At 68.8% G+C, this 26,515-nt stretch overlaps 2 protein-coding genes across 6 annotated transcripts in view; one reads left to right on the top strand and one right to left on the bottom strand.

The window, feature by feature from the left end:
- Nucleotides 1–5,509: 5,509 nt before the first annotated feature.
- LOC133760850 (collagen alpha-1(I) chain-like) lies at nt 5,510–9,821 on the bottom strand. Its single transcript, XM_062193441.1, has 4 exons — nt 9,686–9,821; nt 9,459–9,608; nt 8,211–9,295; nt 5,510–6,736 (listed from the first exon to the last, which is right to left on the bottom strand). The coding sequence occupies exons 1-4, from the start codon at nt 9,819–9,821 to the stop codon at nt 5,510–5,512; spliced, it is 2,598 nt and encodes an 865-aa protein (XP_062049425.1).
- PRDM16 (PR/SET domain 16) overlaps nt 9,809–26,515 on the top strand; it is a 246,776-nt gene continuing 230,069 nt past the window's right edge. For all 5 annotated transcript variants that reach the window (XM_062190314.1, XM_062190315.1, XM_062190316.1 and 2 more), the window contains exon 1: nt 9,809–10,012. In XM_062190314.1, coding sequence (XP_062046298.1) covers nt 9,976–10,012 — 37 coding nt within the window. In that variant the 5' untranslated portion in view covers nt 9,809–9,975. The remainder of the gene's footprint in view (nt 10,013–26,515) is intronic.

The following is a 26,515-nucleotide window of genomic DNA, read 5'->3' on the forward strand; positions in this document are numbered from 1 at the left end:
AGGCAAGAAAGAACAGTGGGCCGGCGGCTGTGGCTGCACCTGCCCGTCAGCCTGCTTGGGACGCACCACTGCAGGCAGCTGGACACGCCACACAGACCTGGAGGCCTGGGCCAGTTCTGGCCAGTGTGCACTGCGACTGGGAGCACAGCCCACCTGCTCACCAGGCCTCAGTTTCACCATGAGCTCAACCCACAGAGCTCTACCCCCCACCCCCCCACCCTCATCCACCTATCCATCCATCCACCCACTGATCCATCCATCCATCTACCCCCCACACCCAACCATCCACCCATCCACTCACCTCCCTGCCCACCCACCCACTCACCCATCCTTCCCACCTGCCCACCCACCCACCAGCCATCTGTTGCCCTTCTGAGCCATGTAAGCACTGATACCAAACAGAGCAGAAGCCCAGGCTCTGGGTGACACCTAAGGGCTGTGTGTGGGAGGACCAGCCAGGAAGCGTTCATGATAAGAAGTGCAGGTGACAGATGGTGGCCCCTCTTGGTGGGGAGTAAGGCCTGCGTCCTGTGGGCCCCTCCAGGTCACCCCCACAGGCAGGGAACCTGGGCGCAGAGCCAGCTGTGCCGGGGCCGGTGGGAGGAGGCTGGACGTGTAGGCACCTGTGCACGGGGGCAGTGCAGAGTCCTCACACCTCACCCTGGAGAAGAGAGAACCTGTGCAGGGGAGCGGGGGGAAGGGGCAGGTGCACCCAGGCACCTGCAGGGTGTGGGGGGTCGTCTGAGAGACTCCCAGCCTTGCCAAGGTGGGGAAGGGCACAGGAAACTCATTGAGCCTCTGTTTTCAAAACAAACAAAAAAAAAGTTTTGTATTTATTTGTGTGAAAGGCAGAGCAACAGAGGGAGAGAGAGATCGTCCATCTGCTGCAAGGCCGATGGTGACGGCCAGAGCTGGGCCAGGCGGAAGCCAGGAGCCAGGAGCTCCATCCAGGTCTCCCACATGGGCGGGAGGGGCTCTGGGACTTGGCTCATCCCCCACCGTCTTCCCAGGCGCATTAGCGGGAGCTGGGTCTGGAGCAGAGCAGCCGGCACTCAGCCGGGCTCCGGGACAGATTCTGGCTTCGAAAGCCGCAGCTTAACCCACCGAGCCACGAAGCCAACCAGAGCCAGGAAGCCGGGGGAGCTCAGCCCTAGCAGAGCAGGGTGGCCACGGAGCTGGACGCAGGAGGATGGCGTCAGTCCTGGTCCGTGGGGGCCCACGTGGATATGGAGACTTCTGGATGCCCAAGTCCCATGCAAAACGTGGAACACGTGGCAGGGGATTCGCAACGGCCCGTGCAATCCTGCACAACACACGGCACGGCCACGTGAGAGGCCGCCCAGGGACCGATGCCGCCAGAACAGGCCTACACGTTTAGACACACGGCTCCTTCTCGATTTCCATCATGGCTGTTGTGTCCACAGGTGTGGGTGGGGCCGGGGGCACAAAGGGCCGGCTGCATTTGTGCAGCCACCGTTCGTCCACTGCGTCCGGCCGAGGCTCTCACGAGCGGGGATGGCTTTGATGGCTTTGGTCCCTGCAGCAGCCGGTGGCTGTGCCAGGCACAGGCAGACATGCCATGAATGTGTGTCACTGAAATATATGAGAGACTCACGTGGCACCTGCTCGGCTCCCACCCTCAGTTAGCCCTGTCTTCCCACCACAAGCTCCCAGCTGCCGGTGTCCTGCAGCCGGGGGCTGGTGGTGGACTCTGGCCCAAGTCCCGTGCACACAGCCGCCCCTGCCCGGGCGGCCACTGCCTGTCCTCTCACAGCGGGGCAGCTGCCCATCTGTGCCCTGTCTCTGTGGGCCTGTGCGTTCCCCATAAGCGGCATCACACGGTGTGTGGCGTGTGTGGCATGCGTGGCACGTGGCACGTGTGGTACGCATGACTGCTGTCGCTTGGTATCACGTTTCCAGGGCTCCTCCGTGCCGCGGCTCGTGCCCGTGCTTCCTCCCTCTCGTGGCCAATGCCCACGGCGTGGACAGGCCACACCCCACTCACCACCGTGGCCGGCAGGGCCCCCCCCCCGCCATGTGACCAAGCACCTGCAGCTGACTCACTTGGGGATCTGCACTGGGGGAAGGGAATCCTCAACCCCCAACCCGGGATGGCGCCCTCTGGGCTGGAGGGGAGGAGACGCAGATGGGGGAGGGGGCTGCCCGGCTCTCTGAAGGAAGGTCCCCCACCTGGGGCGGCGACAGCTTCACGCTCAGCAAGCCGTGGGCCGCTCCCCTCCCTCTCCTCTCCCTCCCTCCCCCTCCCTTCCTCCCTTTCTCCCCACGTGAGGGGCGAGGGGCGGAGACACAGGCAGAAATTTCGGTCTGCTGGTTCACTCCCCAGATACCTGCAGCCAGGAGCCAGGAGCCAGGAGCTCAGCCCTGCCGGCTCCGCCTCGGCACGCGGCCACGTGTCCCACACACTCCTTTACCTCTAACAGCTGTTTTAGCAACTCACTTCTCTGCATTTCAATTCGTTCATAAAGAATATTTATTTTATTTATGTGAAAAGCAGAGTGAGCGAGAGAGTAAGAGAGGAAAGAGAACTTCCATCCGCCGGTTCACTCCCCCACATGGCTGCGGCGGTCAGGGCTGGGCCAGGCTGAAGCCGGGAGCCAAGAACCCATCCGGGTCTGCCACACCGCGGCAGGAGCCCAGGGACTTGGGCCATCTTCCACTGCCTTCCCAAGGAAAGCAGGGAGCTGGATGGAAGTGGAGCAGCCGGGACTCCAAACTGGCGCTAGCCTGGGACGCCGGTGCCACAGGCAGCAGCTCGGCCCTTCGTGCCATGACGCCGGCCCGGTACACTCTTACCTGTACATGGATTTCAAAGACATCAGAAGTATGCTAAGGATGAGCATAAAACTGCCCAGGTGACGAACGGTCGCGACTTCAACACCTTTACCTCCACAGAGCCCACGCAGCGTCGGCGAACGCCTCCCCGTGCCGGCGGCCCTGTCCACCCTCCGCGTGCAGCCCAGGCAGCCCCCGCTTTCCCTGGCCTCAGCCCGGCAGCCGCCGGTCTCGTCTCTTCCCTGTGGCTATGCCCCCGCACGCCGTGCACACAGCTTCTAGCTCTCGTGGGGACCGAGCGTGACGTCTTCCAGGCTCACCCCGTGGACGCGTGTCAGAGCCGCGTGCCACGCTGCATGCATGGCCCCTGCTGGGAGCTCCGTGCTCCCTGGAGCTCCAGGGCCGCCACACCCCCTCTGCCCCCTGCACCTGCTCGGCTGGGCTGACCCTCGGCCATGTAGGGCAGGGACGGCGGCTGCCAGGCCACAGCGGACTTCTCCCGCGGGCAAGAAGCACCCGCACGCCACAGGGAAATCACTCGCGCAGCCTGGCCGGGAAGGAGCCCCGCTGGATGACATCATTCTGAGAACATAAGTCCCGGCTCGCATGATTTATTTATGTTAAGAAATCCACACAGGACGCGGCGTTTCAACGGCTCTGTCTAAGCGATAGCGTTTCCTCCTTAGCGCGAGTCGGGCGATGAGACGCAGCTCAGCTCTAAGGATGAAGGGGGCGAAAGTGGGTGACCTACCGAGCAACGCTGGGGGCGGGCGCTGGCCCTTCGGCACCTTCTGCGGCACGAACCGTGCAGGGGAACCCGGCTCGCTCGTGTTCACGGACCGAGCCCCATGTGCCCCGGGTCGCGTGCACACCTGACAGCTGTGTTTCTCAGTGACACATTTCACGCCTGGAAATAGCCCAGGAGAAGCCTGGACGCCGAGCACGACTTGGAAGGGTCACAGCCCGGTCCCGTCAGGGCCACCCTGAGACAGGTGTCAGAGGGGAGGGGACACTCGGCTCCCCAGGGAGAGGTGGGCCCAGGAAACACGAAGGACCTGGTCCCCGTCAGCAGTGCAGGGAGAACCTTCCAGAACTCACACGCGCACCCAGCATGAACCCTAGGAGAGGGTCCCAGGCAGAGACCCCTGGAGGGGGCCATCCTGGCAGGGTGAAGTCGCCTGGGCAAGGGGCTGTGTGGACAGGGAGTCCACTCTGCCACCCCAACAGGTCCTCCCCGAGGTCGCTGGCACCTGTAGGGTGGCGCCACTGCTCAGGATGGCTGTGAGGGTCTCAGAGCAGCACGATGCCCCGCCCCCCCGGGGGAGGGCGGCCAGCCAGGGGACGCCCAGCACCGGCCCAGGCCAGGGACTCTGCCGACAGACCACGCTGTTGTCTGAGCACGCTCTGTGCCTCATCGCCAATCCTGCCCCCTGCTGAGCCCACCCTAATGGCCCCACAGGTGGGGTGAAGGAGACGCCTGCCTCCACCCCGGCACCCGCAGGGCACCCTCCTCTCCCCCTTCCCAGGGCAGAAGCCATCATTTCTTCCTAATTCATTCCCTGAGCAGTCCCATAGCCTGGCCTTGGGAAACTCCAGGGGCGGGGGGCAGACACCCCCAGGCCCCCAGGGGTTCTCTGTCCCAGGAGCCAACCGGCCCTGGACACTGACCACTCTCACTGGCCAGGCCAAGGTCCAGAGGGAGCACCGGGCAGGGCCAGGTCAAGACCCCCCCCCAACACCCAACACTGCGGGGTGTGCGGCCTGACCTCACAGCGGGAGACTGGGGTCCCGGTGCGGTACCCCAGCCCCATCCTAATCCTGTGGATGTCACGGGGGGGGGGGGGGGCGCCGCGGTACCCCAGCCCCATCCTAATCCTGTGGATGTCACGGGGGGGGGGGGAGGGCGCCGCGGTACCCCAGCCCCATCCTAATCCTGTGGATGTCACGGGGGGAGGGCGCCGCCTTTGCCGGGTTCCTTCACGGTGGTCATCAGTCGCAGACGCTGTGCCCGCCGCGGGGCTCGGGGACGGAGCTGACCCCGCCCGCGGAGGCCCCCCGGGCACTCGGCCGCACTGGTCTTTTCTTCCCTGCCCGGGCGTCCTGGTCTCTGCCCTTCCTTGCCAGCTCAGGGAGCGGAGTGCAGCGGCGGAGGGGGCGTCGAGGACCCCCGGCCACCGCGGCCCCTCCCCCTCAGCCTGGCCTGGTTTGCTCCGGCCTCGCCCCCTCCGGCCCTGCCGCCTCCGCCCAGGGGCGTGGCTTGTAGCTGACCCCCCCCCCAGCCCCGCCTCCCAAGGTCGTGCCCCGACCTGCGCCAGCGGGGAGACCCGAGACTTCCGGAGCTCCGCGCGGGGCGAGGCCCCCGTCCCTCCCGCAGCGCTCTCCCCTCTGCGGGATTCCTGCGGCGGGAAAGGTCGGGCGAACGCTCCGCGCCCGAGCCCCGCAGGAGCCCGAGAGACCGGACCCTCCCCCGTCCCCACCCAGCCGGGCGGCGGAGGGTGGAAAGGCGGGGAGGGGCGGGGGTCGCCGCCTCCCTTGCGGGCCGTGTGACCCGAGCGCCAGGAACCTCGCAGAGAGGCCCGGGTGGGGACAGCGTGGAGGCTGCCCTCGTCCCCTGCCCAGCGCTGCGCTGCACCTGCGGGGCGCTCCGCCCGCGGCACCGCGACGCGTACAGCGGAAGATGCGAGGGGGCCTTGCGGACGAGGCGAGGGTTCGGCAGCTAGCAGGGGGCCGCGCTCCGGTGCTGCGGGGCGGGCGGGACCTGGGCGGCAGGGGCTGCCGAGGCCGCCCTGCTACCCAGCGACTCCGTGGCGCGGCGGCCGTGCGGGGAAACCACGCGGCCGCGGACTTCGTGGCTGCCAGGCCCCTGCCCGCGCCCGCAGCTTCCACAGGAGCAGCGGCAACGCTCCCGGGCGGCCCCTGTGCCTCCTCGGTCGTGGGCGCCACGGGGAGCGAAGCGGCGCCGGACGCGTGCAGGTGCGCGACCCCGCGGTGCCGGGCGGAGGGCCGGGACCCCGCAGCTGCACAGTCGCGGGGCTCGGGCCGCGCGCGGTGGCTCCAGCGCAGACGCTGCGCCACCCGGACGCCGGGATTCGTTGGCGGGATTTGGTCGGTGCTGGGACCGCGAGGCAGAGCGTGGGAATTCGAGTCCGCGCAAGGCCGGCGGCGCGCGGTGGAGGGGCCGCGCCGCTCCTACACCTTCCCAGGGGCCGGCCCCGGTCCGGGACGCGGGTGGCGAGCGCGCCGCGGCGTCCATCAGGCCCTCGCTGTCCATCTCTTCAAAACAAAACAAGGCAAAAACAAAAAAGCATTCCCCGTTCGGCCTCCCGCAGAGCGCGCACCCAGACTGGACGGGTGGAACGCCGCTCTCCTGGCTGGAACTCCAGGACGCAAAACCGCGCACCCGCAAGCAGCCGGGTGCCGCGGCCCCCGCGCCCTCGCGCACCGGACACCCTGGGTTCCCAGCGTCCGCCGTTTGTTCCCAGGCGGCCCCAAGTTCACATTCCAGGGACTTCTTAGCTGGGGAGACCCGCCCGGGACCCGGCAGGGCAGGACAGCCTGGAAGTCCCTGCATCCGACTCCCGGGGCCAGGGAGAGAAGGGTGCCCCGGGAGCCTGGGATCCCAGAGCGGAAGCGCCCGCTTGGAGCCATCTAGGAGGCCTGCTGGGGGAGGAACAGACCTTTGCAGCTCCTTGCCCCACCCCCAGCCGGTTCCAGATGGAGAGGAGGACCCCGCCTTCCGCCCCCAACCAGTGCCAGGCGTTGGGTCGGAACAGGCCACCTCCAGGTGCCATGGGCCCTTTCCCCAGGGGCCCCTGCCGGTGTCCAGCCCGGGGTGCCCAATCCGGGCAGCGTCTCCGCAGTGGCCCACGTGTTGGGGGTGGGGCAGCTCTGGAGCTCCCAGAAGAGGCCGCGTGCTTTCCTTCTCTGCTACCTGGACTTCTCCCTGCCGGGAACCGGAGGCTGAGCAGAAGCCCGCCGGGAATCCCACGGGGCCGGGCCGGGGCGGGAAAAGACGGTGCCCAGGCTCAGCCAGCGCCGGGGCACCGAGAGGGGTCCGTGCAGCAAGGCACCCTGGGGCCTGGGGACCTGGGAGGGGCAATGGGGCCAGCTCTGACCCCCCACCCCCACACCGGCACACGGACCCGGCCTCCACCAGTGGACACGGGTACAGGGCCAGCCCGTCGAGGGGACCCTCGGGCCGGGGTGCGTGCGCGGGCCTGGGACTCTCCATGCACATTGTCTGTCAGGAGGCTGGAGCCCGAGCCGCAGGGCCAGCTTCTTCCCAGAGCAACCGCGCCGCCCTTGGGTGTCCAGCCTGCTGGAAACGTGGCGTGCACAGCACCGAGGCCAGACTTGGGGCGAGGCCACTCCCGCCTGGCCGCCCCGCAGCCGGCAGTGAGCAGGGCCGCTCACAGCTCTAGCGGAAACTGGCTGCCCGCGGGAGACGCCCCCACCGCCGAGCTGGGGTCCCGCAGGCCCCGCGTCAGCCCCAAAGGCCCCCAGAGTGCAGCTTCCAGCTGCCCTCAGCCCTGTCGCCGTCGCCCCTCTTCCCTGGCGCCTCCGTGTGCTGTCCGTGCCCCCCCCCCCCCAGCCCAGGAGTCGGCCGGGGCAGGGGGAGTGAGGACCCCACACTGGGGCTGGGGAGCGGTGGTGTTTTCCTGCTTGCCCCGCTCTCCCAGGGACTCCGCGCCCTGGGATCTCTGCTTCTAAGTCTGGCCACGCGGGGGCAGGGCCCGGCCGGGGCCATGGCCTTGGGGACAGCCTGCCAGGGCGGGCCGCCGTCCTGAGTCAGGAAGACGGGGTCCCGCGGCTCAGCTGGCTCCTGGTGGGCACCGACCCCAGCCCTTCCACCGGCCCCCGCCCCGCCCCCAGCGGCCCTGGCCGCCTTCTCAGGCCTCCCGCCCTCCTTCCCCAGCCCCTGGTAAGGGCGCAGCCCCAGGGATGGCTGAGCTGGCCCAGCCGCCAGGACTCCGCGAACGGCCTCTCGGCCCAGGGAGGGGGTAGGCAGAGGGCCCAGGCCCGCTGGGGCCGAGCGTTCCTAACCTTGGGGCCTGCTGGCTGCCTCCGTGCAGAGGAAGGGGGGCAGTGCAGGGCTGGGGAGGGGGCAGAGGAAGGACCCTCTGTGCACGTGCCCTGGGAGACCCTTGGGGCCAGAGGTAGATTGGGATGACCTTGAGTCCTCTCTGGCCAGCAGCCGCTGCCCTGGGGTGGGTGTCACGCGGGACGGTTTTCGTGTTCCTGGGCTCCACCCCCCTCCCCGGCGGGGGGCGGCAGGGGTGCCCTGGGGACTAATCTGGTGTCTCGCAGGGGCCGAGCTGCGGCCCAGCCCAAGGGGAAAGAGTGGGGTGTGGGGTGCGTGAGCCACCTGGCGCCACGGAGAGGGGCCTGGGCCGCCGCTGGCTCCCGGAGACACTTACCTCGCGCTCGGACCGGCAGCCAGCGGGCACTTCCTCCTTTGGGGCAGCAGCAGTGAGCGGGGCAGGCGCCCGGAGCTGTGGAAGCCACACTGGGGTCCGAATCCACGCAGGGGGGCCGCTCGGGACTGCGCGTGGGAAGGCCCCGGGCCTCAGGGCGCGCTTCTCCGAGCCCGCTCTGAGGGCTTCCCCTCGCCGTGGTTTGAGCCCTGCGGCCCCGGTACGGGGTGCCATGGCCGGCGATCTGGGGCCTCCTTCTGTGGGTCCTGAGTGCAGGTCTGCTCTCATTGCATAACAAAGGGGGCTTCGGGGCCGGGAGACCACCCCGGGGCGGCGAGCAGCCCGACCCCTGCCCAGGCTCTGCAGCAGCTCCAAGTCCCGCTGACCGCAGGACCTGGACGCCCCTGGATGCCCCTGGAGGGGCGCGGGAAGCGTGGGGGTGGGGGGCGCAGCGCCTCCGTTGGCTTCCAATTCGTTCTCGAATCCCAGCCGCGCTCTGAGGAGGAATCCGTTCTCACTCCACCAGGCCCCCGCGCCGGGGCCCAGTGCGGGCCCCTCAGCGCGCCTCCGCGTTCCAGGGCGGCCGGCGTAGCGCCCGGTCCGCTCCGGGCCGCACTCCTCCACCTGCGCCGCCGGCCTCCCGCCCGCGACGCACCTGGGCCGGGAGAGGCGGCGGCGGGGGGGGGGGGGTTGTCCCCAGAGCCCGCGGCCCCGCAGGTGGCCCAGCTCGGGCTCTCGAACACCCAGGTACTCACCTGGGGGCCGCCGGTGCGCCGAGGGGGGCGCGGAGGCAGGAGCGCGTGGGCCCGCCCCCGGGGCGGAGAGGTGCGGGGCACCGCGGGACGCAGGGCCCAGGACCCCGGCGTGCGGACGTCCTCCCCCGCGCCGCCCCCGGGGCCCGCGGAGCGCGCTGCCCGCGGCGGCCCCGCGGCGGCCCCAGGGCGGCGGGTCCGAGGGCCGCCCGCGGCCGGGGCAGCGGCGGAGCGCGGAGCTGGCGGCGCCTCCGCTGTTGTTTTTGAGCCGCGAAGCCCGAAGCGGCCGCCGTGGGGTGGGGGCGAAGGGGAGGGGGCGGCGGGACCCGGCGGGGGCTTCGGAGGAGCCGGGTTCCGGCGCGCGGCGGCGGCGGGGCGGGGGCTCGCGGGGGCCGGGGCCGGGGCGAGAGTTTGGGAGCCGCGCGGGCTGGGGCGACGGTGGGCGCGAAGCTTGCGACTGGGAGTCAAACGCCGTGACCGGGGCTGGGGCGGCCCGGACCCGCGTCCTGGCGAGCGGCGCGCGGGCCCCGAGACCCGGGCGGGGCGCGTGCGAAGGCGCGGCCGCCGGCCCCTCCGCGGCCCCGGCGGGGCGGGCGCGACGCAGGGCGCGGTGGGGGCCGCGTCACCTCGCCGCCGGGCCGCCTGGGTCCTTTTAAAGGGTCCGGGGTGCGGGCCCCGGGCGGGAGCGCCCAGCCCGGGCTCCGCTCTTAAAGGGCCAGCCCGAACCGCGCCGGAGGGGGGGCGGGGGCAGCGGGAAGAGCGGCGAGCACCCGGCCGGCCGAGCGGAGCCCCCCACTCCCGCGCCGAGGCGGCGGCGGCGGCGGCGGCGGCGGCGGCGCGACGATGAAGATGATGAATACATTGCAAAGTTTTTTTGGCCCCGGCGAGGGGTGTCAGATTGAGTGCTCTGTGCGCATGTGCGAAGGTGTCCAAACTGACAATACTGGAGAGATGAAGATAGTGTGTAGCCGCTCCTGGACTGGAGGAGGAGGAGAGAGATTCCGCGAGCCGGCAACATGCGCTCCAAGGCGCGGGCGAGGAAGCTAGCCAAAAGTAAGTGCCCGCGCTCGGCCGCGCCGCGCCGCCCGGCGCCCGGGGCCAGGGGTGCGCGTCGGGGCGCGGCCCCCGGCTCGGCCGCGCGGCCCGGGGGGCTGCTCCGCCTCTGGCGCGCCGGGGCGGCCGGGCTCGGCGCGGAGGCTCGGGGCGCCCGGGCCGCGCGCTCCCCGAAGGCGCCGGCCCCCTCCCCGCCGAGCCCCCTCCCCCACCCCCCCTCGTGCCGGGCGCTCGGGCCCGGGAACCCGAGGCGCGCGGTGGGGGCCGGCGAGGGGGGCGGAGGGGGAGGGCCGGGGGTGGAGGGGAGCGAAAAGCGAAAGTTAGCGAAAAGTTGAGGCGCGGGGAGAGCAACTTTTCCCTCTCCGCTCTCGCTCTGGCGCTCGCTCTGCGAGCGGCTCCAGCCCCGGCCAAGTCATATTCCGGGCTTTTGAAATAGTGGGCGCTAGAGCACCGCCTTTGGCGTCCGCCAGCCGGGCGCGGAGGAGGGAGACCCCGGCCGGGGAGGGCGCGGAGGAGGGGGCGCGGGCCGGCGCCCACCGGCTCGGCGGCCGCGAAGACCAGGGCGGCGGACCGGAGCGCCGCCGCCGCCGCCGCCGCCGCCCAGCTGGGACCCCGCTGCCCGAGGGGGTGCCCCGCGTGCTGGCAGGCGCCGCGCGGTGCCTCCGGCCGGGCATCGGCGCGGGCCGCGGGGAGGCTCCCCGCTCGGAGCTCCGCGCTGCCGCCCGCCTGGCACAGCCTCGCGGCCCGGCGGGGACGCGGCTGCCCGGGCGACGCTGGCTGGCCGCGGGTCTTACTTTCTCTTTCGCTCCGTCCTGGGCCGAGCCCGGGGCCCCGCGCGCCGGGCCCTCCGCCGGCTGGTGCTCGCCGCGCGGCCCGCGTGTCGCCCGGCCGCCCGCGCCGCCCGCCGCCGCCGCGCCCTCCGGGCAGCCCGCGCGCCCTCCGCGCCCCAGCCGCCGCGGCCGTCCGCGGGAGGCCCCGCGGGCCGGGGGCTGCGTCCGCCGAGGCGGGCAGGTGGGGGCTGGCGGCGGCGCGGCCGGGCGAGCGCGGCTCCCGAGGCTCGGCCGCGGCCCGGCTACAGCGAAGCGGCGAGCGCCGCGCCGAGCGGGATCGGCGCCTCCGGCTCCTGCAGCCCCCTCCTCCGCAGGCCGCCTGCCCACCCGGCGAAGGGGCGCCCCGGCCGCTGCTCCCGAAACCGCCGCGCGACCACCAGGCCCTTGCCCGGCCGGGCCTGGCAGCTCGCGGAGCTGAGCGCTGCAGCGGGAGCCGGGTGGGCGCGGGACTCGCCGCGGTCTCCGAGGAAGCTCCGCTGCTCTCCCGGCCGTGACCGCCGGCTCGGCCCGCAGCGGCCCCCGCAGCCGTAGGCCGCGCGCTCGGCCCTCCGGGGAAAAGCAGCTCCCGCGTTCCGCCAGGCGCCTGCGGGCTCCGCCGTCGGCTCGGGCCGCTCCGCGGGGCGCCCTTGGCCTCGGTCCCCCCGGAGCCCCGTGACCTCTGACCCCTCTTGGTGCGAACCCGGCCCGCGTTTGGCGTCTGTGGCGCGGGATCGAGCGCGCGCCGCGTGCCTGCCGCGGCGCGTAGAGTGTGTGTGGCGCGGGTGTCCTGTGCGTGTTTGGGTTGTGCGCGTGCCACCGGCCTGCTCGCAGCGGCGATCCCGGGGTGCAGGCCGCGCTGGGCAGGGCCCCAGCAGCTGGAGTGGAAGGTGGACGGCACCGCGCTCTCCCCCGCCTTCGGCGTTCGCTGCAAGCGAGAGGCGGCACAGCGCGCCCCGACTCCGGAGGCCCAGGACCTGCCCGGCAGCCTGGTCCCGGCGCTCTGCCTTTCCCACCTTGCCAGGTGAGGCAGGCCGCCTGGGACCCGGCTCTGCTCCGTCCGGAGCCGGTGCCTGGCAGGGTCCTGGGCCTGACAGGGAGAAGCAGACCCCGTGGGGTCCCCGCTCGCCCCAGCCCAGCCTCCTTTACCTGGGCGTCCCTCCTCAGCACACCGGAGCCCCGAGCCGTGCTGGGCGGGCTCACCGCGCCGGCTGCAGTCCCCAGCAGTGGCAGGCGTGTGGCTGCAGGCTCCCCGGTCCCTGCTGCGGCTGTGGGAGTGCTGAGGGCTGGACTGTGTTCCCCGAGCATGGCACCTGGGCCTCAGCGCCCTGCACGTCCCGTGGGGGTTGGAGTGCAGGGTGCACAGGGCGAGCTCGGGGTTCCGGGGCTGAGGTTGGCGGCTCCGAGGCCCTGGGCTGGGTCTGCGAGGCCCAGGAGGCCGGCGCCTGTGACCCTGTGACCTGGAGCTTGGGGGGGGTCACCCAGAGGGTGCCTCTGGGGCTGTCATTTCATTTGCTTCTAATCAAGGTCGCTTCGAGGCCCCTGTGATGGGGGCTCTGGGCTGCCCCCCGGCCCCACCACCCCTTTGCCTCAAGCCTGGGGGCCAGGGTCCCGACTGAAGCTGGGGCAGTGCTGGCCACACGTTGGGAAACTAAATGTCTACCAGGCCTGTGGGGCAGGTGGCGGGTGGCACAGCCAGGGTGCCCTCCTGCCCGCCCCCTTCCCGAAAGAACAGCTGAGGGGGTCTCCTTGCCGCGAAGAGGTGTCCCAGCAGGGCTGCCCCCAGGGGCCCAACCCCCCACAGCGGTGACAGACCCCCCCCCCCCATCCCAGGGCTGTGACGGTGCCCTCCTGGGCACAGGGAGCTACAGTTGAATGTGGGGACCGTGTGTGTCCCCATGCTGAGTGCCGAAGGCGTGTGTGAGACCGGGTGGGAGTGAGCGGGTGGCGGTCGGCTTCCTTCAGGCTCTGGCTGGCGCTGAAGGGGCCCTGCGTTCTCTCCCTCCCCGGGTGAGCCCGCCCCCCTCCCCGGTGCGCTCCCTGGGGCCTGGGCAGCGACTATCTGTGCGGACGCCAGTCCAGGCAGCAGCGCCAGGAGATGTCCAGCGGGAGTCGGCGCCCTTGCCCCGCTTCGGGCGAAAAGGCAGAGGCAGAGGTGCAGGGGCGGGGTGCAGGGCTGCCCTGCGGGGCCCCAGGCCCTGCCTCCGCCACCCCCCACCTGGCCCCATGTTGGTGAGGAAGCCTGGAGGAGGGGGCTGGGCTGGCTTCCCGGGGGGAGGATGAGGCCGAGGTCCAGGGTCCCCAGCAACCCAACGTCCACCCAGGGCCGCCCCTTGGGTCCCCTGCCAGGAGCAGGTGCGAGAGAGCCCGGCCTCCTGGTCCCTCCCCGCCCTGAGGCTCCTGGGACCCTGGAGTCCCCCTTGGGGGCAGCGCTGGGGACAGGGGACAGGGTTCCCCACCACCTTAGGCAGAAAGGCAGGGTGGAGGCGGGCGAGCCCCCCCATGGCCCCCGGGGAGGCGAAGCAGGCGGGAGCTGGCTGGGCCGCGGTGGGCGCGATTAGCCCCTGTGTTATTCAATTAGGAGGCAATTAGGGACCCTTGGGGGGCTGGGGCTGGTAATTACGGTGATGCATAATTGGAGTTTCAACAAAAATTATCCGGGATTAAAAATCTTTTGAATAATTTCGTTTCAAAATTTCAAATGGCGTTAAATACAATTTATCAGGTTTTGAATCAAAGCGGCATAACGAGCCCCGGAAGCCGCGGCTCACGTCGCAGGCGCTGGAGGACGCATGACGGCCGCGGAGCCTTCGGCGTGCGGGAGAGCAACTCGGCGAGGCCGAGAGCCGGGGCTGCGCGGGCCGGGCGCTCCCCACTCCCCGCTGCCCGCTCGCTCCCCAGGTCCTGCCCGCTCGGCACCGGAGCGGCGCCATCCTCCCGGTGTGTCCGCGCCCCCAATCCCGGACCCTCGACCCCTGGGGCTCGCAGGAGTGCGCTCGCCCGCCTCGGGGCGCAGGTCGGGGTCGGTTTGCCACCACGGGGTCCCGCCCGCTCCTCTCCGGCTGCGCCTTGGGGACTGCTGGCGCCCTTTCTGTGGACGGCCCAGCTCCTGGGGTGAGCGCCCCCGGCAGAGAGGGCCACGCAGCACCGCGGGAATGCGGGAGCGTCCGTCGGGGGGACCCCGCGGTCCTGGCGTGGCACCGGCTCCCTCGCGGGGCGGTGCGGGCGCCGGCCAGGTCCTCCGCACTCTTCGCGCGTGAAGCCCCTGTGCCACTTGGATCGGGTCTGTTTCTCAAAAAGCTTCCAGTGCGCGCGGCTGCCCGAGGAGCGGCTCCTGCCGTCCCACCTCGGCAGGGGACGGCCAGGGCTGGCCATGTCCACACCCCTCCTCGGCTCACTGCCTTCTGCCTGGAGCAAGTGCGGCGGCCGTGGGTGCCCAGCCTGCCCCGGGAGGGGTGGAGCTCCGCCGGCGCGGACCCCAGCTGCGGGCAGTAGAAGGAGTCGAGGCTGGGGTCTGGGTCTGTCCTGGAGGCTTGGCCGGGTTGCTCCTGAGCTCTCCCGGGCCTGAGCAAGGGAGAGGTGGCCCCTGCCCCTGCAAGCCTGCCGGAGAACAATGCCCCAGGACCGGAGACGGGGGACACGTATTTGTTTAATAGTTAACATTTTGTGCAAAAAGGAGGCATGTTGGATTCTAGTGAGGGCTTTGCGTATTTTATATCCACTATACTATTTCTGTCCATGAAAATTGGCTTAATTATATCAATGGAATGTTTCTTTTTCAATTCTGTATGCAATTAGTCCATCTTGCCGGCTGCAATTTATTTTAATAAAAAAATAAACCAGTGGTGTGTTCAGTTCCTCGTCCCCTGGGGACAAATGCGATTGGTGTGTTTAATTTCATTAACTACAATGCGGCCTACTGGAAAAATGTATAAAATCAGCTTTATACAGCTTAAACACTGGCATTTGAAACAAATCATTATTGCATTAGCTGTCACACTGGTAATTCTAGAATCTAAGGAAAAAAATATATTATGGCTGTTTTTATAACCCTTTGCAAATGCACTGTTAAAATAATTTATAATCATTTTAAAACATGGCTTGGTCCTGTGAATACTTTCTCGCCCCAAACGCGGCTCCGTGTTCTCCCAGCACATTTCACACGCTGGTGCGTGTGCCCGGCTCAAGGTCGAGGCACTGGAGTCGGCCTCCCAGCAGACTGCACGCAGACCCGTCCCTCAGCACCCTGGCCGGCAACCAGCCTGGAGGTGGCCGGGGGGCACGGGGCCCAGGGACCCCCGAGACGGCGCCCACTCGGCTGGGGGAGGGGTAAGCACGTGGGGCTCTGCGGGCACCGTACCCCCCGAGCCCAGTCCTGGGGGCCGGGGAGCAGCCCTGGCCGTGCTTGCCTGGAAGCTTGGGAAGAGAGGAAACCGAGGCCCTTGCCGGCACCGAGTCGGAAAGGCTCAGGCCGGCACCGCCTCTCCGTGGACAGCCTGGCTCGCATGTGCACGTGCCGGAGTGCAGGCTGTGAGGGGCGTGTCTGAGCGTGTGAGTGTGCACATGTGAGCATGTGTGTCTAACCCTGTGTGGGCATCCATGTGCTGAGCGTATGTGCACAGGTGTCTCAGCCTTGTGCACGTGTGTGTGCGTGTGCAGATGCATGTCTCTGTGTGTATGGTGCATTCGTGTGTGCACATATGTGTTTATGAGTGTGCACACGTGTCTGCGGGGAAGCTTGTGTGTCTGCCCGTGTGTGCAGACATGTGTTTGAGCATGTGTGTGAGCCTGGGGGGGGTCCCGTGTAGTCCCCCGGAGCCCCAGCCGTGGCCGAGCCCAGGGCGCGGTTGCTGGGGGCGGGAAGGGGCCGTTGCCCCCGCCTTGGGCTGTGGCTCTGGGATTGCTGCTCTCGCCTGCTTCTGGGCGGTGCTGGGGGGAGGCCCTGCCTGGGGCGAGGAGGGGGTCAGGCCCCTGTGTGGTGTGGAGGGGTGCAGCCGAGCCCTGTGTCCCTCCTTGCCCTGCCCCAGGGAGTGCCAGGGGGCACGCCAGGAGGAAGAGGCTGCTGGCCATCGCTGGTGTGGGGGGCTCCTGGGGGGGCTCTCGGGTGATTCCCAGAAAGCTCCTGGGCTTTCCTGCATCGGGAAGGACCAGCCCCGCCCCCTTCTCCCGGTTTCGATAGATTTGGAATTTTCCTCCTGGCAGGAAATTCGTGCTGTCAGAGGTGGGTGAGGGGACGCAGGGGACGCCCCCAGGCCCGGGCACGCTGCCCCGGGCTCTCTGCTCTGCGCCCGGTCCCTGGCCCGGGGGAGTCTGGGGCTGCAGTTTGCTGTCCGCTGGGTGAGCTGTGGAAGTCGCTTTGTCTACTTTCTCACTTTAGAAAGGACGACAAAGCCGAACACTCGGTGCAGATACCGAGTCCTGTGTCACACGGGGCCCGGCCCTGCCGGCTCAGGTGCACGCGGCTCGGCCGGGCCCTTCCTGCCCAGGTCCCAGGAACCCGGGCTCCGTGCACCACGTGCAGGTCCCACGGCTGTGCTGCCGCCAGACGCCGCCTCTGTGATGCAGGCAAGGGCCAGGAGGGCTGGGAAGGGCAGGGGGCGTTTGCTGGGGGGGGTCCTGAGGGGCTCCTGCTGGGAGCTGGGGTGCCGGGGTGCCGGGAACCTGCCGGGTGCCTCTGCGCGTCTCCCTTCAGACATGCGCTCGGGCTGAGCTCTGCTTTTCTCTCCACTCTGTCGGTCAGCCTCCTGGTGGTCGTGTGGCCTCTTGGTGAGGTGCAGGCCGGCAGGTGTGCACAGGTGAGGCCGAGGTTGTGGGCAGCCAGCCTCTTGGGGGTGCGGTGGAGCCGTCCCCAAGTGCTGCTCCCCAGGGTGCCAGCGAGGGAGCCGTGTCCCAAAACCAAACCCCGCACGCCCCCGTGGGCTCCCTCTTACTTCCAAGGCAAGAGGCACAGGTGCCGGAGCCGGCTGCAGCCCCTCCGACAGGCGTGCTCCGAGGCCAGCCACGCCCCTCCCCGCCGCTGGGCCACCCCCACCTCTGTCCTGGGGGGCAACAGCTGTTGGCATCTGCCGGCTCTTTCCCTCCGGGTTCCTGCGGGAGTCAGGGTCCCGGGTTTGTTTCCACGGCTCCATTCCCATCGGCGCCTTCACACACACACACACACACTGAGAGCTGGCGTGCACACACACACACTGACCAAGAGCTGGCGCACACACACACACACTGACCGAGAGCTGGCGTGCACACACACACACCGACCGAGAGCTGGCACACACACACACACCTCGACCGAGAGCTGGTGCACACACACACACCCCGACTGAGAGCTGGCACACACACACACCAACCGAGAGCTGGTGCACACACACACATACACACACACCCCGACCGAGAGCTGGCACACACACACACACACAGAGAGAGCTGGCACGCGCACACACACTGACAGAGAGCTGGCACGCGCGCACACACACACTGACCGAGAGCTGGTGCACACACACACACTGACCAAGAGCTGGTGCACACACACACACTGACAGAGAGCTGGCACGCGCGCACACACACACACTGACCGAGAGCTGGCACACACATACACACACACACACTCCGACCGATAGCTGTCATGCTGTCCCTGGGCCTGGGTTGCACCGGGATCCGGATGCTCCAGGGCCTGGGTGCCCAGGGGAAGACGGGCGCCCGAGCTCGGGGTGGGACGAGACCGCTCCAGCCGTGCTGGGTGCCTGTTGCCGGAGACGGACAGGTCAGCCGGTGCCCACCAGACTCTGTCCCTGAGGGCAGCGGGCCCTGGGCCTCGGTGCTGAGCTGCTGAGGGTCGGACCGCGGCCGCCGGGCTGGGCACACGAGGACAGCGCCCGCTCCAGCCCGCACCAGCCCTGCACGGCGCCCACGGGCATAGGATGGGCTGGACCCAGCTCTGCTTCCAACCACAGAGGCCGAGGGGAGGGGGACGCAGGAGAGGGGCCTGTGTGGTTTTCCTGCGCCTCTGTGAGAAGCTTCCCGTGCGAAGTGTTTGTCTGAGGGCTGTGCCAGGCAGGGCCGGGCGGCTCGGCAGCCGGGGATGCGTTCCGGGGACGCGGGTCAGCCTCTGTGCCCGTGTGCAGGAGCGGGCAGAGGGTCCCAGGCCCAGTGTGGATGGGCGGGAGGGGCGGGCGTTTGTGCCTGCCCAGCGGGCTGTGACAGGCTTGTCCGAGAGGCCCAGTCACCCCAGCCCGAGAGGCATTTAGACAAAGACGGGAAATTACCCTCACCGCGGGCCCGGGCACGGAGGGAGACGGCAGACCCGGCCGTGGCGGCCCTGGGCGGCGATGCTCACTTCCCCTCCCAGCGCCTTCTGCTCTGGCCCAGGGGGTCCGGGCGCCTCCTCGGGCAGCCCAGGAGGGGAGAAGCTGCTCTGGCTGCTCTGTGTGTGCCTCGGGCGTGCCCTGGCCACCTTCCGAGGGTGCTGGGGTCGTCCCTCCCACCCTCCAGCGGGGCCCCGGCTTGCACACAGCTTCCCCTGGAGGGGTGGTCAGCCTGCAGGACAGCGTCTGGGGCCGACTGCAGGGGAGCCTGCGGCACAGTGGCCTCCTGCTTGCCCTCTGCCACCTGCTGTCCCCCGGAGCCGGCTCCCTGCCTTCCTCACCCACAGCTCCTATTCCCAGAAAGGCCGAGGCATTCCTGAGGCTGGTGCCTTGTGGGCCAGAGCCACCCGGTGCCGGGGAGGTACGGCCCCTGGGGCAGCCCCTGCCTGCGGCCGACGCTGCTGAGGTCGTCTTTGGTGCACACGCGTGTGCGTGTTGTGTGTGCACACCCGCCTGCGGGGCTCCCCTCCAGGCCGTCCGCTCCGGTTCACAGTGGCACTCCGGTTCCCTGGCGACCCCTGTCCCCCCAGCTCTCGGGCAGCGGCCCCAAGCCGGTCTGCGTGGTAGCTGGGGAGCGCGGAGCCTGGGGGGCACGATCGGCGGGCACCCCCAGAAGGACACCGAGGGGAACCGGGCTGCTGGGATAGTCCTGGGCCCTCCTGAGAAACTGCAGGACGATGCCCTGGGTGTCGGGTTGCGAGATAATGAGGGGTCTGCGCGCGAGAAGATTGAATTGCAATCGCGGGCGCGGGCGCACCCTCCTCAATGGGGCGTTCTGTTCCCAGCCGGGCCACGGGCGGCATCACGAGGCGGGGGTCTGCGGCGGACCCCGGCCTCGCGCCGGCCTGCCCGCTGCCCTCTGCGGCCCGGAGCAGCCCCGGCGCTGGGGCTGAGGGTCGATTTATCGGGGCGGCAGGAGGGAGAGCTCCGGGGTGCAGCAGCTCTTCCCTGGAAGTGATTCGATGTGGCTTCTTCGCGCCCCCGTGGCTGCCTTCTGAAAGCCGGGGGCCACGCGTGAGGGCTGCCGGGGAGCGGCGCCCCCGGGGGAAAAGAAGCAACAGTAACTCCGGGCCTCGCAGCCCCGGGCACTGCTGACCGCCAGCGCGGGAGGAGGGGACGTGGACGCCACCGCTCAGAGCGCTTGCTGGTTCTCAGGACTGCATGTGTGTGCTGTGCATGTGTGCATGTGCGTGTCGAGCTGTGTGTGTGTGCTGTGTGTGTGTGTACATACGCAGGTGTGTGTACACGTATGTGTGTGCTGTATGTGTGCACATGTAGGTGTGTGTGTACACATATGTGTGTGCCGTGTGTGTACGTGCAGGTGTGTGCCGAGCATGTGTGTGTGCTGTGTGTACATATGCAGGTGTGTACAGTGTGCGTGTGTGTACACGTATGTGTGTGCTGTATGTGTGCGCATGCAGGTGTGTGTACACGTATGTGTGTGCTGTGTGTGTACATATGCAGGTGTGTACAGTGTGTGTGTACACGTATGTGTGTGCTGTATGTGTGCACATGCAGGTGTGTGTACACGTATGTGTGTGCTGTATGTGTGCACATGCAGGTGTGTATGTACACATATGTGTGTGCCATGTGTGTACATGCAGGTGTGTACAGTGTGTGTGTACACGTATGTGTGTGCTGTATGTGTGCACATGTAGGTGTGTGTGTACGCATATGTGTGTGCCATGTGTGTACGTGCAGGTGTGTACAGTGTGTGTGTACACGTATGTGTGTGCTGTGTGTGTGCACATGCAGGTGTGTGTGTACACATATGTGTGTGCCATGTGTGTATGTGCAGGTGTGTGTCGAGCATGTGTGTGTGTGCCATGTGTGTACAGTGTGCGTGTGTGTGTACACGTATGTGTGCCATGTGTGCAATGCAGGTGTGCGTGTGACCGCGCTGGGGGCCGCTGGGCCGCTGCACGTTCGGCCGAGCGCCCTGATGAACAAAAGCTCTGCAGAGCAGGGGAAAGCGAGAGCCGGGATTCCGGGGGCAGAACGCCGGCCCGGGAGGCCTCTCTGGTTTCAGGGCGGGAATGAGAGCGGCAGCGCGGGGGCCGGGCTGTAACTTTCTCCCCATGGAAGGTGTTAATCCTACCTTCCCGAGGTTAGATAAAGCGGCTAAAAGCTGCTGTTGGCTATTGAACCTGCTCTGCTAATTACGGCTGGGGGACTTGGCCAGGGCCCTCTGGGCAGCCCCACGGGGCTCCCGGCAGCTCCCGCCCGTCCTCTCTGCCCAGGTTCCCTTACGTGGGTGTTAGGTTGCCTCCCGATCCTGACAGACCCTTGTTCAACGCCGGGCGGGGGAAGCCGGTGGCCGTGGGGAGGGTGAGAAGCAGGCGCAGCGCGGCGGTGGGGGGCAGCCCAGCCCACCGACAGGGTGGCAGCGTGAGCGAGGCGGGGTCCTCACCTGCACGGTGGGGAGGGGTTGGTCGGCCCTTGGAGAGGAGCAGGGGGTCCCCCAGGCTGCATCTGAGCCTCCTGGGAACCCGGACATGCCGCTGGTGCACCTGGCCACGGCACAGGGGAGGGACGCACTGGGCGCCAGGCCGCCTCCTTGCAGCTGGCTATGCAGAATGGGGACCAAGCCACTGCCCCTGCAGCAGCCCCAGAGGCCGTCAGGGAGGACTGGGGAGAGGGAGGTGACTGGGGGTTCAGGCCATGGTAGGAAGACCCCCGGGACCACCCCCCACCAGCCTGTGGCGCCCCAGTCACACCCAGAGGCCCCTGTAGTCCACGAGAGGCCGCCAGTCACTTCTGCCACTCAAACCACAGGACATGACAGGACACTGCCCCCATCCTGCCAGGGCCTGTGAGGTCACAGTGGCCCCCAGGGGACGCGCTCTGTTCTCTGTCGCTTCAGGACCAAGGGTCACCCCTGCAGGTCCAAGGAGAGCAGCTCTGGCCAGCCTGGGGAGTGGGGGAGGCAGGGCCCTCCCCTTCCCTGCGGACCCTTGTAGGCGGGGCTGAGACAGACAGGGGAGCCTGCAGGCTGCTCCCCGGGAGACCCTGGCCCAGGGCCGCCTTCAGTTCCAGAGATGGCACCGGGGCTAGGGGTGTGCGGGGGACACGGAGGTCTTGTTAGGAGTCAGCCGCGGCGCCCCTGACCGCCGTCCCCACGGCTGCTCCAGGACAGAGCGCGGGCCGGGGCCAGCGCCCTGCTTCCCAGGGCTGGGCGCTCCTCCCCGCACAGGAAGAGACCTGGGGTCCACTCTGCCTCTGTGAGCGCCTGCGCCGGGGCCCAGCGTGGGGCGGCTGGAGGCCTGGGCTGAGGCCCATATGTGGCAGAGCGGCGTGTGGGTGCCGGAGGGGTGGGTGTCGGGGGATCCTTCTGGCAGTCTTTGTATGGCACAGCCTTGGCAAGCAGTGAGGCCGGAGCCCGGCCAGCCCTGCAGGGACACTGGAGCCCGATCGTTGTCCTCAGCGTCACCGTTGTCATCGTTTGCAGCTGTGTGGGGTTTCTGGTACTTTCTGACCAAAGGCAGTTCTGTGTGTGAGTGTGCAGGCCGGCAGCCTGCCCTGGGCCCCTGGATGAGCCTCTGGGGGCCACCTCTCCTGGCTGGGCAATGCCGTCACAGCAGCCCTGCTCTGCTCCACCCGCGGGAGCACCTGGAGCCGTGGGCAGCTCTGTGCTGGGGGCTGGCCGGGGCTCGTTGGCGCGCGTGCCGAGCTGGCGCTGCATGGTTCAGCCGTGGCCCCCAGCTACTCTCGTGAGCCGGCAGACTCCTCTGTGGGGTTGGGGTGAAGAATAGATCCCCAGGGACGCGGTCAGCCTGTCTCTGCTGAGGGACACCCGCTGACGGGGGCACCCGACAGGTGTCTGTCAGGGCATGGAGGCGGGGGGGGCAGCTGGCCACAGCGCTGGGCTGACCCTGCCCTCGGGGTCCCCGGCTCAGCTTTCTCGGGGATGGGGGCTCTGTTTTATCTGTGTGGGGCTGCTTTGGGCTGGCGGGGGGGAGCTCCCCCTGTGCCCCTCTCCTGCTGTGATGTCCTGGTTGTCCCCGAGGGGGACACGCCTTGGACTGCTCAGGGAACTGCAGGACCGTGGGGCTCGTCTGCCGCCGGTGTGCTCGTGCGTGTGCACAAGGCAGTGTTGCACACATGTGCACGCACAGGCACGTGTGTCGGGCACGTTGCTGACACCCGGCCATGTGAACCGACGGCAGTGTCGGCCTCGGACTGTGCTGGAGACGTTGGCATGGACCTCAAAGACAGAGACCGTGTCGGGGTGCGCAGGACCCTCGTTCTGGGGCTGTGGGTGGAGCCAGAGGAGGGGGAGGGGACGGTGGTCCTGGCAGGCTCGTCGCCCCAGGTGGGGCAGGAAGGGCTGGCGTCCCTAGGATCTGGTGTCACACAGACCCCGAGCAGCACCCGGGGGGCCGCCTCTGTCCTTTCAAAGGGACATTCGATCCGAACCCTGGGACCCCGTAAGAAGATTCCGGCCGCCTCCTCGGGTGCGGGGGGCCTCGGGCAGCGCTGCCGGGCAGGAGGCCTTTGTGGCTTATCTGCCCCCTGGGAGGCACGGAATGCCCGGGGCCAGGGGCCAGGCAGTGTCGAGCTCGCGCGGGCTGCGATAAAACGGCCGCTTTCTGTGGCCGCTCCATCGCCGAAATCTGAGGTGCGGCCCCAGAGCGGAGGCTGCTGTCGCTGGACACCCGAGCCCGGGCGGCAGCGTCCACAGCACACTTGCCCTGGAGGACTCGAGTCGAGGCCGCGTCTATGCCCGTCCCCGGGGAGCCCTGCCCACTTAAGGAAAAAAGAGGGGCTGAGAGGTGTCGGGGACCATGGGGGTCAGGTGCGCTGGACAGTGTGGGCAGGAGCCGCTTTGGACCTCAGCTCCAGGGCCCAGCCCAGCTGGTGGGGGCGGCCAGGTGAGGGTGAGGTGGTGGTGCCTGCTGCAAGTGCTGGCCACTCGAGCCTTGCGGGCCCTTGCTGCTGCCCCCTGTGCCAGTGCATGGGCGAGGGGCAGCCGGCCATCGGGAGGTGGGTCCAGGTAGGGTCTGGACTGCTTGCCAGGGGCCTTGCAACCTTGGGAAGACACAGCCATCGCCGAGGCCACTGGCAGCCGTTGGGTGGGCTGGGCCGGGCGTCAGGATGTCCTGAGGCTGCCTGGTCCGGTCCCCACTCAGAGGCGTGGAGCTCTGCGCCCTGACCCGACTGCCAGCCGCCAGGCCGGGAGGACCCTCCTCCTAGCGGGTGCCTGCTCTCGGGGGCTGGTGGTCCAGTGGGTGGCACAGGCCGGGGGCTCAAGCAGACCCAGCTCAAAGCCTGGCCCTTGCTCTTTCCAAGCTGTTGGGCCCTGGCTGCCCCGAGGCACCCGCCATGGTCCCTGGGGGGCAGCGCCCGGTCTCCTCCTGGCAGGGCTTCTCCAGGTGGACCTTGTGGGCCACAGGGACAGGTGGCAGGAGGCCCTGCAGGGGGTCGTTCCGGCGTTGGTTGGCACTGGTGTTGGGATGTGGTGTCCTGTGCCCCTGACATATACCCTGGGCTGGACCACAGGCCCAGCACCTCATGTAGCCCCAGGAGGGGCTCAGAGTATCCTGGGGTGGCTGCCCGGTGGCCCACTGCTGCGCCCCTTTTCACTGCCGAGCACTGGGGGAAGAACGGGGAGGGGCAGCCCAAGCTGGCTGGGGTGGCCTCGCGCGTGCTCCGTCTGCACAGCCCCCAGATGCTGACCCGGGCGGGGCCTGGCCAGGCCCTCACCGCCACGCGTGGACACTCTCGGCTGTCTCAGAGCCGCCCACTTTGGCTCCCAGACGCTCCCAGGCCTGCAGTGGCTCCTGAAGGCCAAGGTCCCTGTTGCCCCATGCCCTGTCCAGGGTCAGGGAAGGGCTCTGGCGCTGTCGGGCCATCCCCAGGGCTGCGGCACCTGCTGGTGGCACCTGCCCGCCCCCAGGCCCAGGCCAGCCGTCCCTGTCCTCCGCCTGTGACCTTGAGAGCGGAGACTTGACCGAGTTTTGCTCTTGGAGCCGACGCGTGAGTCTTGGCTCCCCTGCCCCCGAGCCTCCCCTGCTGATGTTAATTAGGCAGAGAACGCCGAGCTGGGAGAGCAAGGAGCCTCCTGGGAGGTGGCGGGGCGGCTCCGCCGTCCAGACCCGGCAGCCTGCGACTGGACGCAGAGAAGGGACAGGGCAAGGCTGAGGAGAGAGACCTGTGGAGAGAGACCCCTGCAGCCGCGGCCCTCGGCTCTACCTGGGGGCCTGGGAGGGGGAGGACTGGGAGCCCCGGGCTCCATGCCCTGGCCTGGCCACGCCCCAGCCGGCAGGAGCGCGCTTCCCACATTGGGGTCAGCTGAGGGGTCCTTCCTGGTGCTTGGCAGGCGACCCAACCCCAAATGAGGAAATTCGCGTGTCTTGGGTTTGTGGGAGGGGGTTTTGGATCCCAGGAGGAAACTCGGGTCGGCCGTGATTTCTGTGTCTGCCGGTGGTTCTGGGGCCAGAAAGCCCCTAGGCTTTGCGTCCTGGACACCTGGGCCCGGCCTGGCCGGAGTCGCGGGTTCCCGGCTGTGCCGCCGGTTCCCGGCTGTGCCGCCACAGACTCACTTGCGTTCCTGCCTTCTTGCCTTTTTTTTTTTTTTTAAATAACCTTGAGATGCCTTTGGACCGCAAGTCCCTTGTTGTTGACAAATCCCTGTTCCCGGGAGGCAGGCGCGTGCGTGCGTGGGGCGCTGGGGAACAGCCCCTGCCCTTGGTCCCCACGGCTGCCCTGCGACCCGGATCCACGAGGGCGCACATCCCCCAGGGCCCTCTGTGGCCCCTGGCTGGGCCTGACCCGGCTCTGGGAGCCACACACGGGTGGAGACAGCAGTTCCCCAGATCCTGGCTGCTGTGAGAGTGGCCTGCGAGGCGTCCTGGGGTGACAGAGCAGGGAAGAAACCGGCTTACAGACCCCCCCCCCCCAACCCGGGCCCCTGCAGCCCCTCTCCCAGCCCCACGCCCCTCCTCCTCCCCGGGAAAAGAACCCGGGGGCCTTTCTGCCTGGAAGCAGTGGAGGCCGTGGCCGGGGACACCTGTCTACAGAGGGCAGGGGGCAGTGGCTGGTCCCCCCCGGCCCCTCCCCATCGCCTCTGCCTTCCACTCCAGGTCCACCCCACGGGACAAGAAGCTCCCTCTGCCCAGGTGCTGGCCACTCAGGTGGATTTCACAGGCCTGGCCCTGCCCTCTGGGGGTGGATGGTGGGGGGGCTGCCCCTGCCTGGAGAAGGAGCCCCCCCAACTGTGTGCACACCGGCACCCGACGGCCTGGAAGGTGTGAGGCCCCTGCCTGCCCGCCCAGCCCGGGTCCAGCGGCCGAGCTGCCTGCCCTGGGGCTGCGTGCTGCTCGCTCCCGCCTGTGCTGCCGCTGAGGGGGCCTGGGGGGGGGCTCCTGTTAAGGAGGCCGAGGGGGGCGGAAACGCTGGGAGCCCAGCAGCCTGTTCGCCTTCCTGTGCAGGAAAAATAAACCCCGTCAGGACACCGCCAGCCCATAAAACGCGCATTGTTCAGTCGGCTCTTTTATGGGACACATTTTCCTAATTTAAGCAGAAGCGCTCCTGCCGGGCAGGGCTCCCCACGTGGCTAGTTCTGGGGCAGCTGCCACTGTCGAGGGGACGGGGCGGGGGGGGGGGGCTGCGGCCTGGCGCTGGCCGACTCCCGGAGCCCCGCGTCTCCTCCAGGCCCGGGCCGGGCCTGCACCGCATGCCCAGGACCGAGTGCGGGGAGGACGCGGGCGCTGGCGTGGCACCGCCTCCGGAGGTGACGGACGGCCAGCGCAGGGCAGCTTCCTTGGGGGGCTGTGACCGGCGCTGCCACACGGCTCCATGTGTCCGTGGGTTCGTTTGTGCCCTCGTCCCTCCCGGCGGCTTGCAGGGGCCCCCACCTGCCCTACGCCCTTTGATCTTTGGCCGCTTTTGCTCATAGCCTGACTGCGCACCCCGAAATACGACACCCACTCATGGCCTGGGAATTCCCCACGGTCCCCCCTTGTCCACAGGGGACAGAAGAGCACTCCGGCTGCCTCACAGGGCCCAGACTCCGAGGGGCACACAGCGTCCCCATTGCCTGGGATGGCTGGGCAGGGTAGGGGCAAAGCCGAGGGCCCCCGACTCCCCCAGGGGCTGCAGCCCCCGTCCAGTGGAGCCAGCTGGGAGACTCAAGCGCTGGACTCTGGTTTGTGCAAAGTGCCACACGCCCGCCAGGCTGGCGAGGGGCTTCCTGGTGCTCCTGAGCCGGATCCCACCAGCCGGGCACCTGGCTCCCCCAGGCCAGCCCGTGTGGCGTGGAAAGTGCTCCGGGTTCCAGGGGCATTTTGCCCACATGGAGGTGAGGGGCCAGGCTGCAGTGCCCCGCTCCGCCCCATGGA

Source organism: Lepus europaeus, chromosome 5 (genome assembly GCF_033115175.1).
Source record: "Lepus europaeus isolate LE1 chromosome 5, mLepTim1.pri, whole genome shotgun sequence".
Classification (NCBI taxonomy): domain Eukaryota; kingdom Metazoa; phylum Chordata; class Mammalia; order Lagomorpha; family Leporidae; genus Lepus; species Lepus europaeus.

Bases quoted from the DNA above. Each gene is read 5' to 3' on its own strand.
- LOC133760850 (XM_062193441.1), bottom strand. From the start codon at position 9,821: ATGTATTCATCATCTTCATCGTCGCGCCGCCGCCGCCGCCGCCGCCGC. The intron at 9,609-9,685 runs GTTCGGGCTGGC...ACCCTTTAAAAG, and splicing joins CCCGCCCCCCCTCCGGCGCG to GACCCAGGCGGCCCGGCGGC. The intron at 9,296-9,458 runs GTCCGGGCCGCC...GCTCCTCCGAAG, and splicing joins CGCCGCTCGCCAGGACGCGG to CCCCCGCCGGGTCCCGCCGC.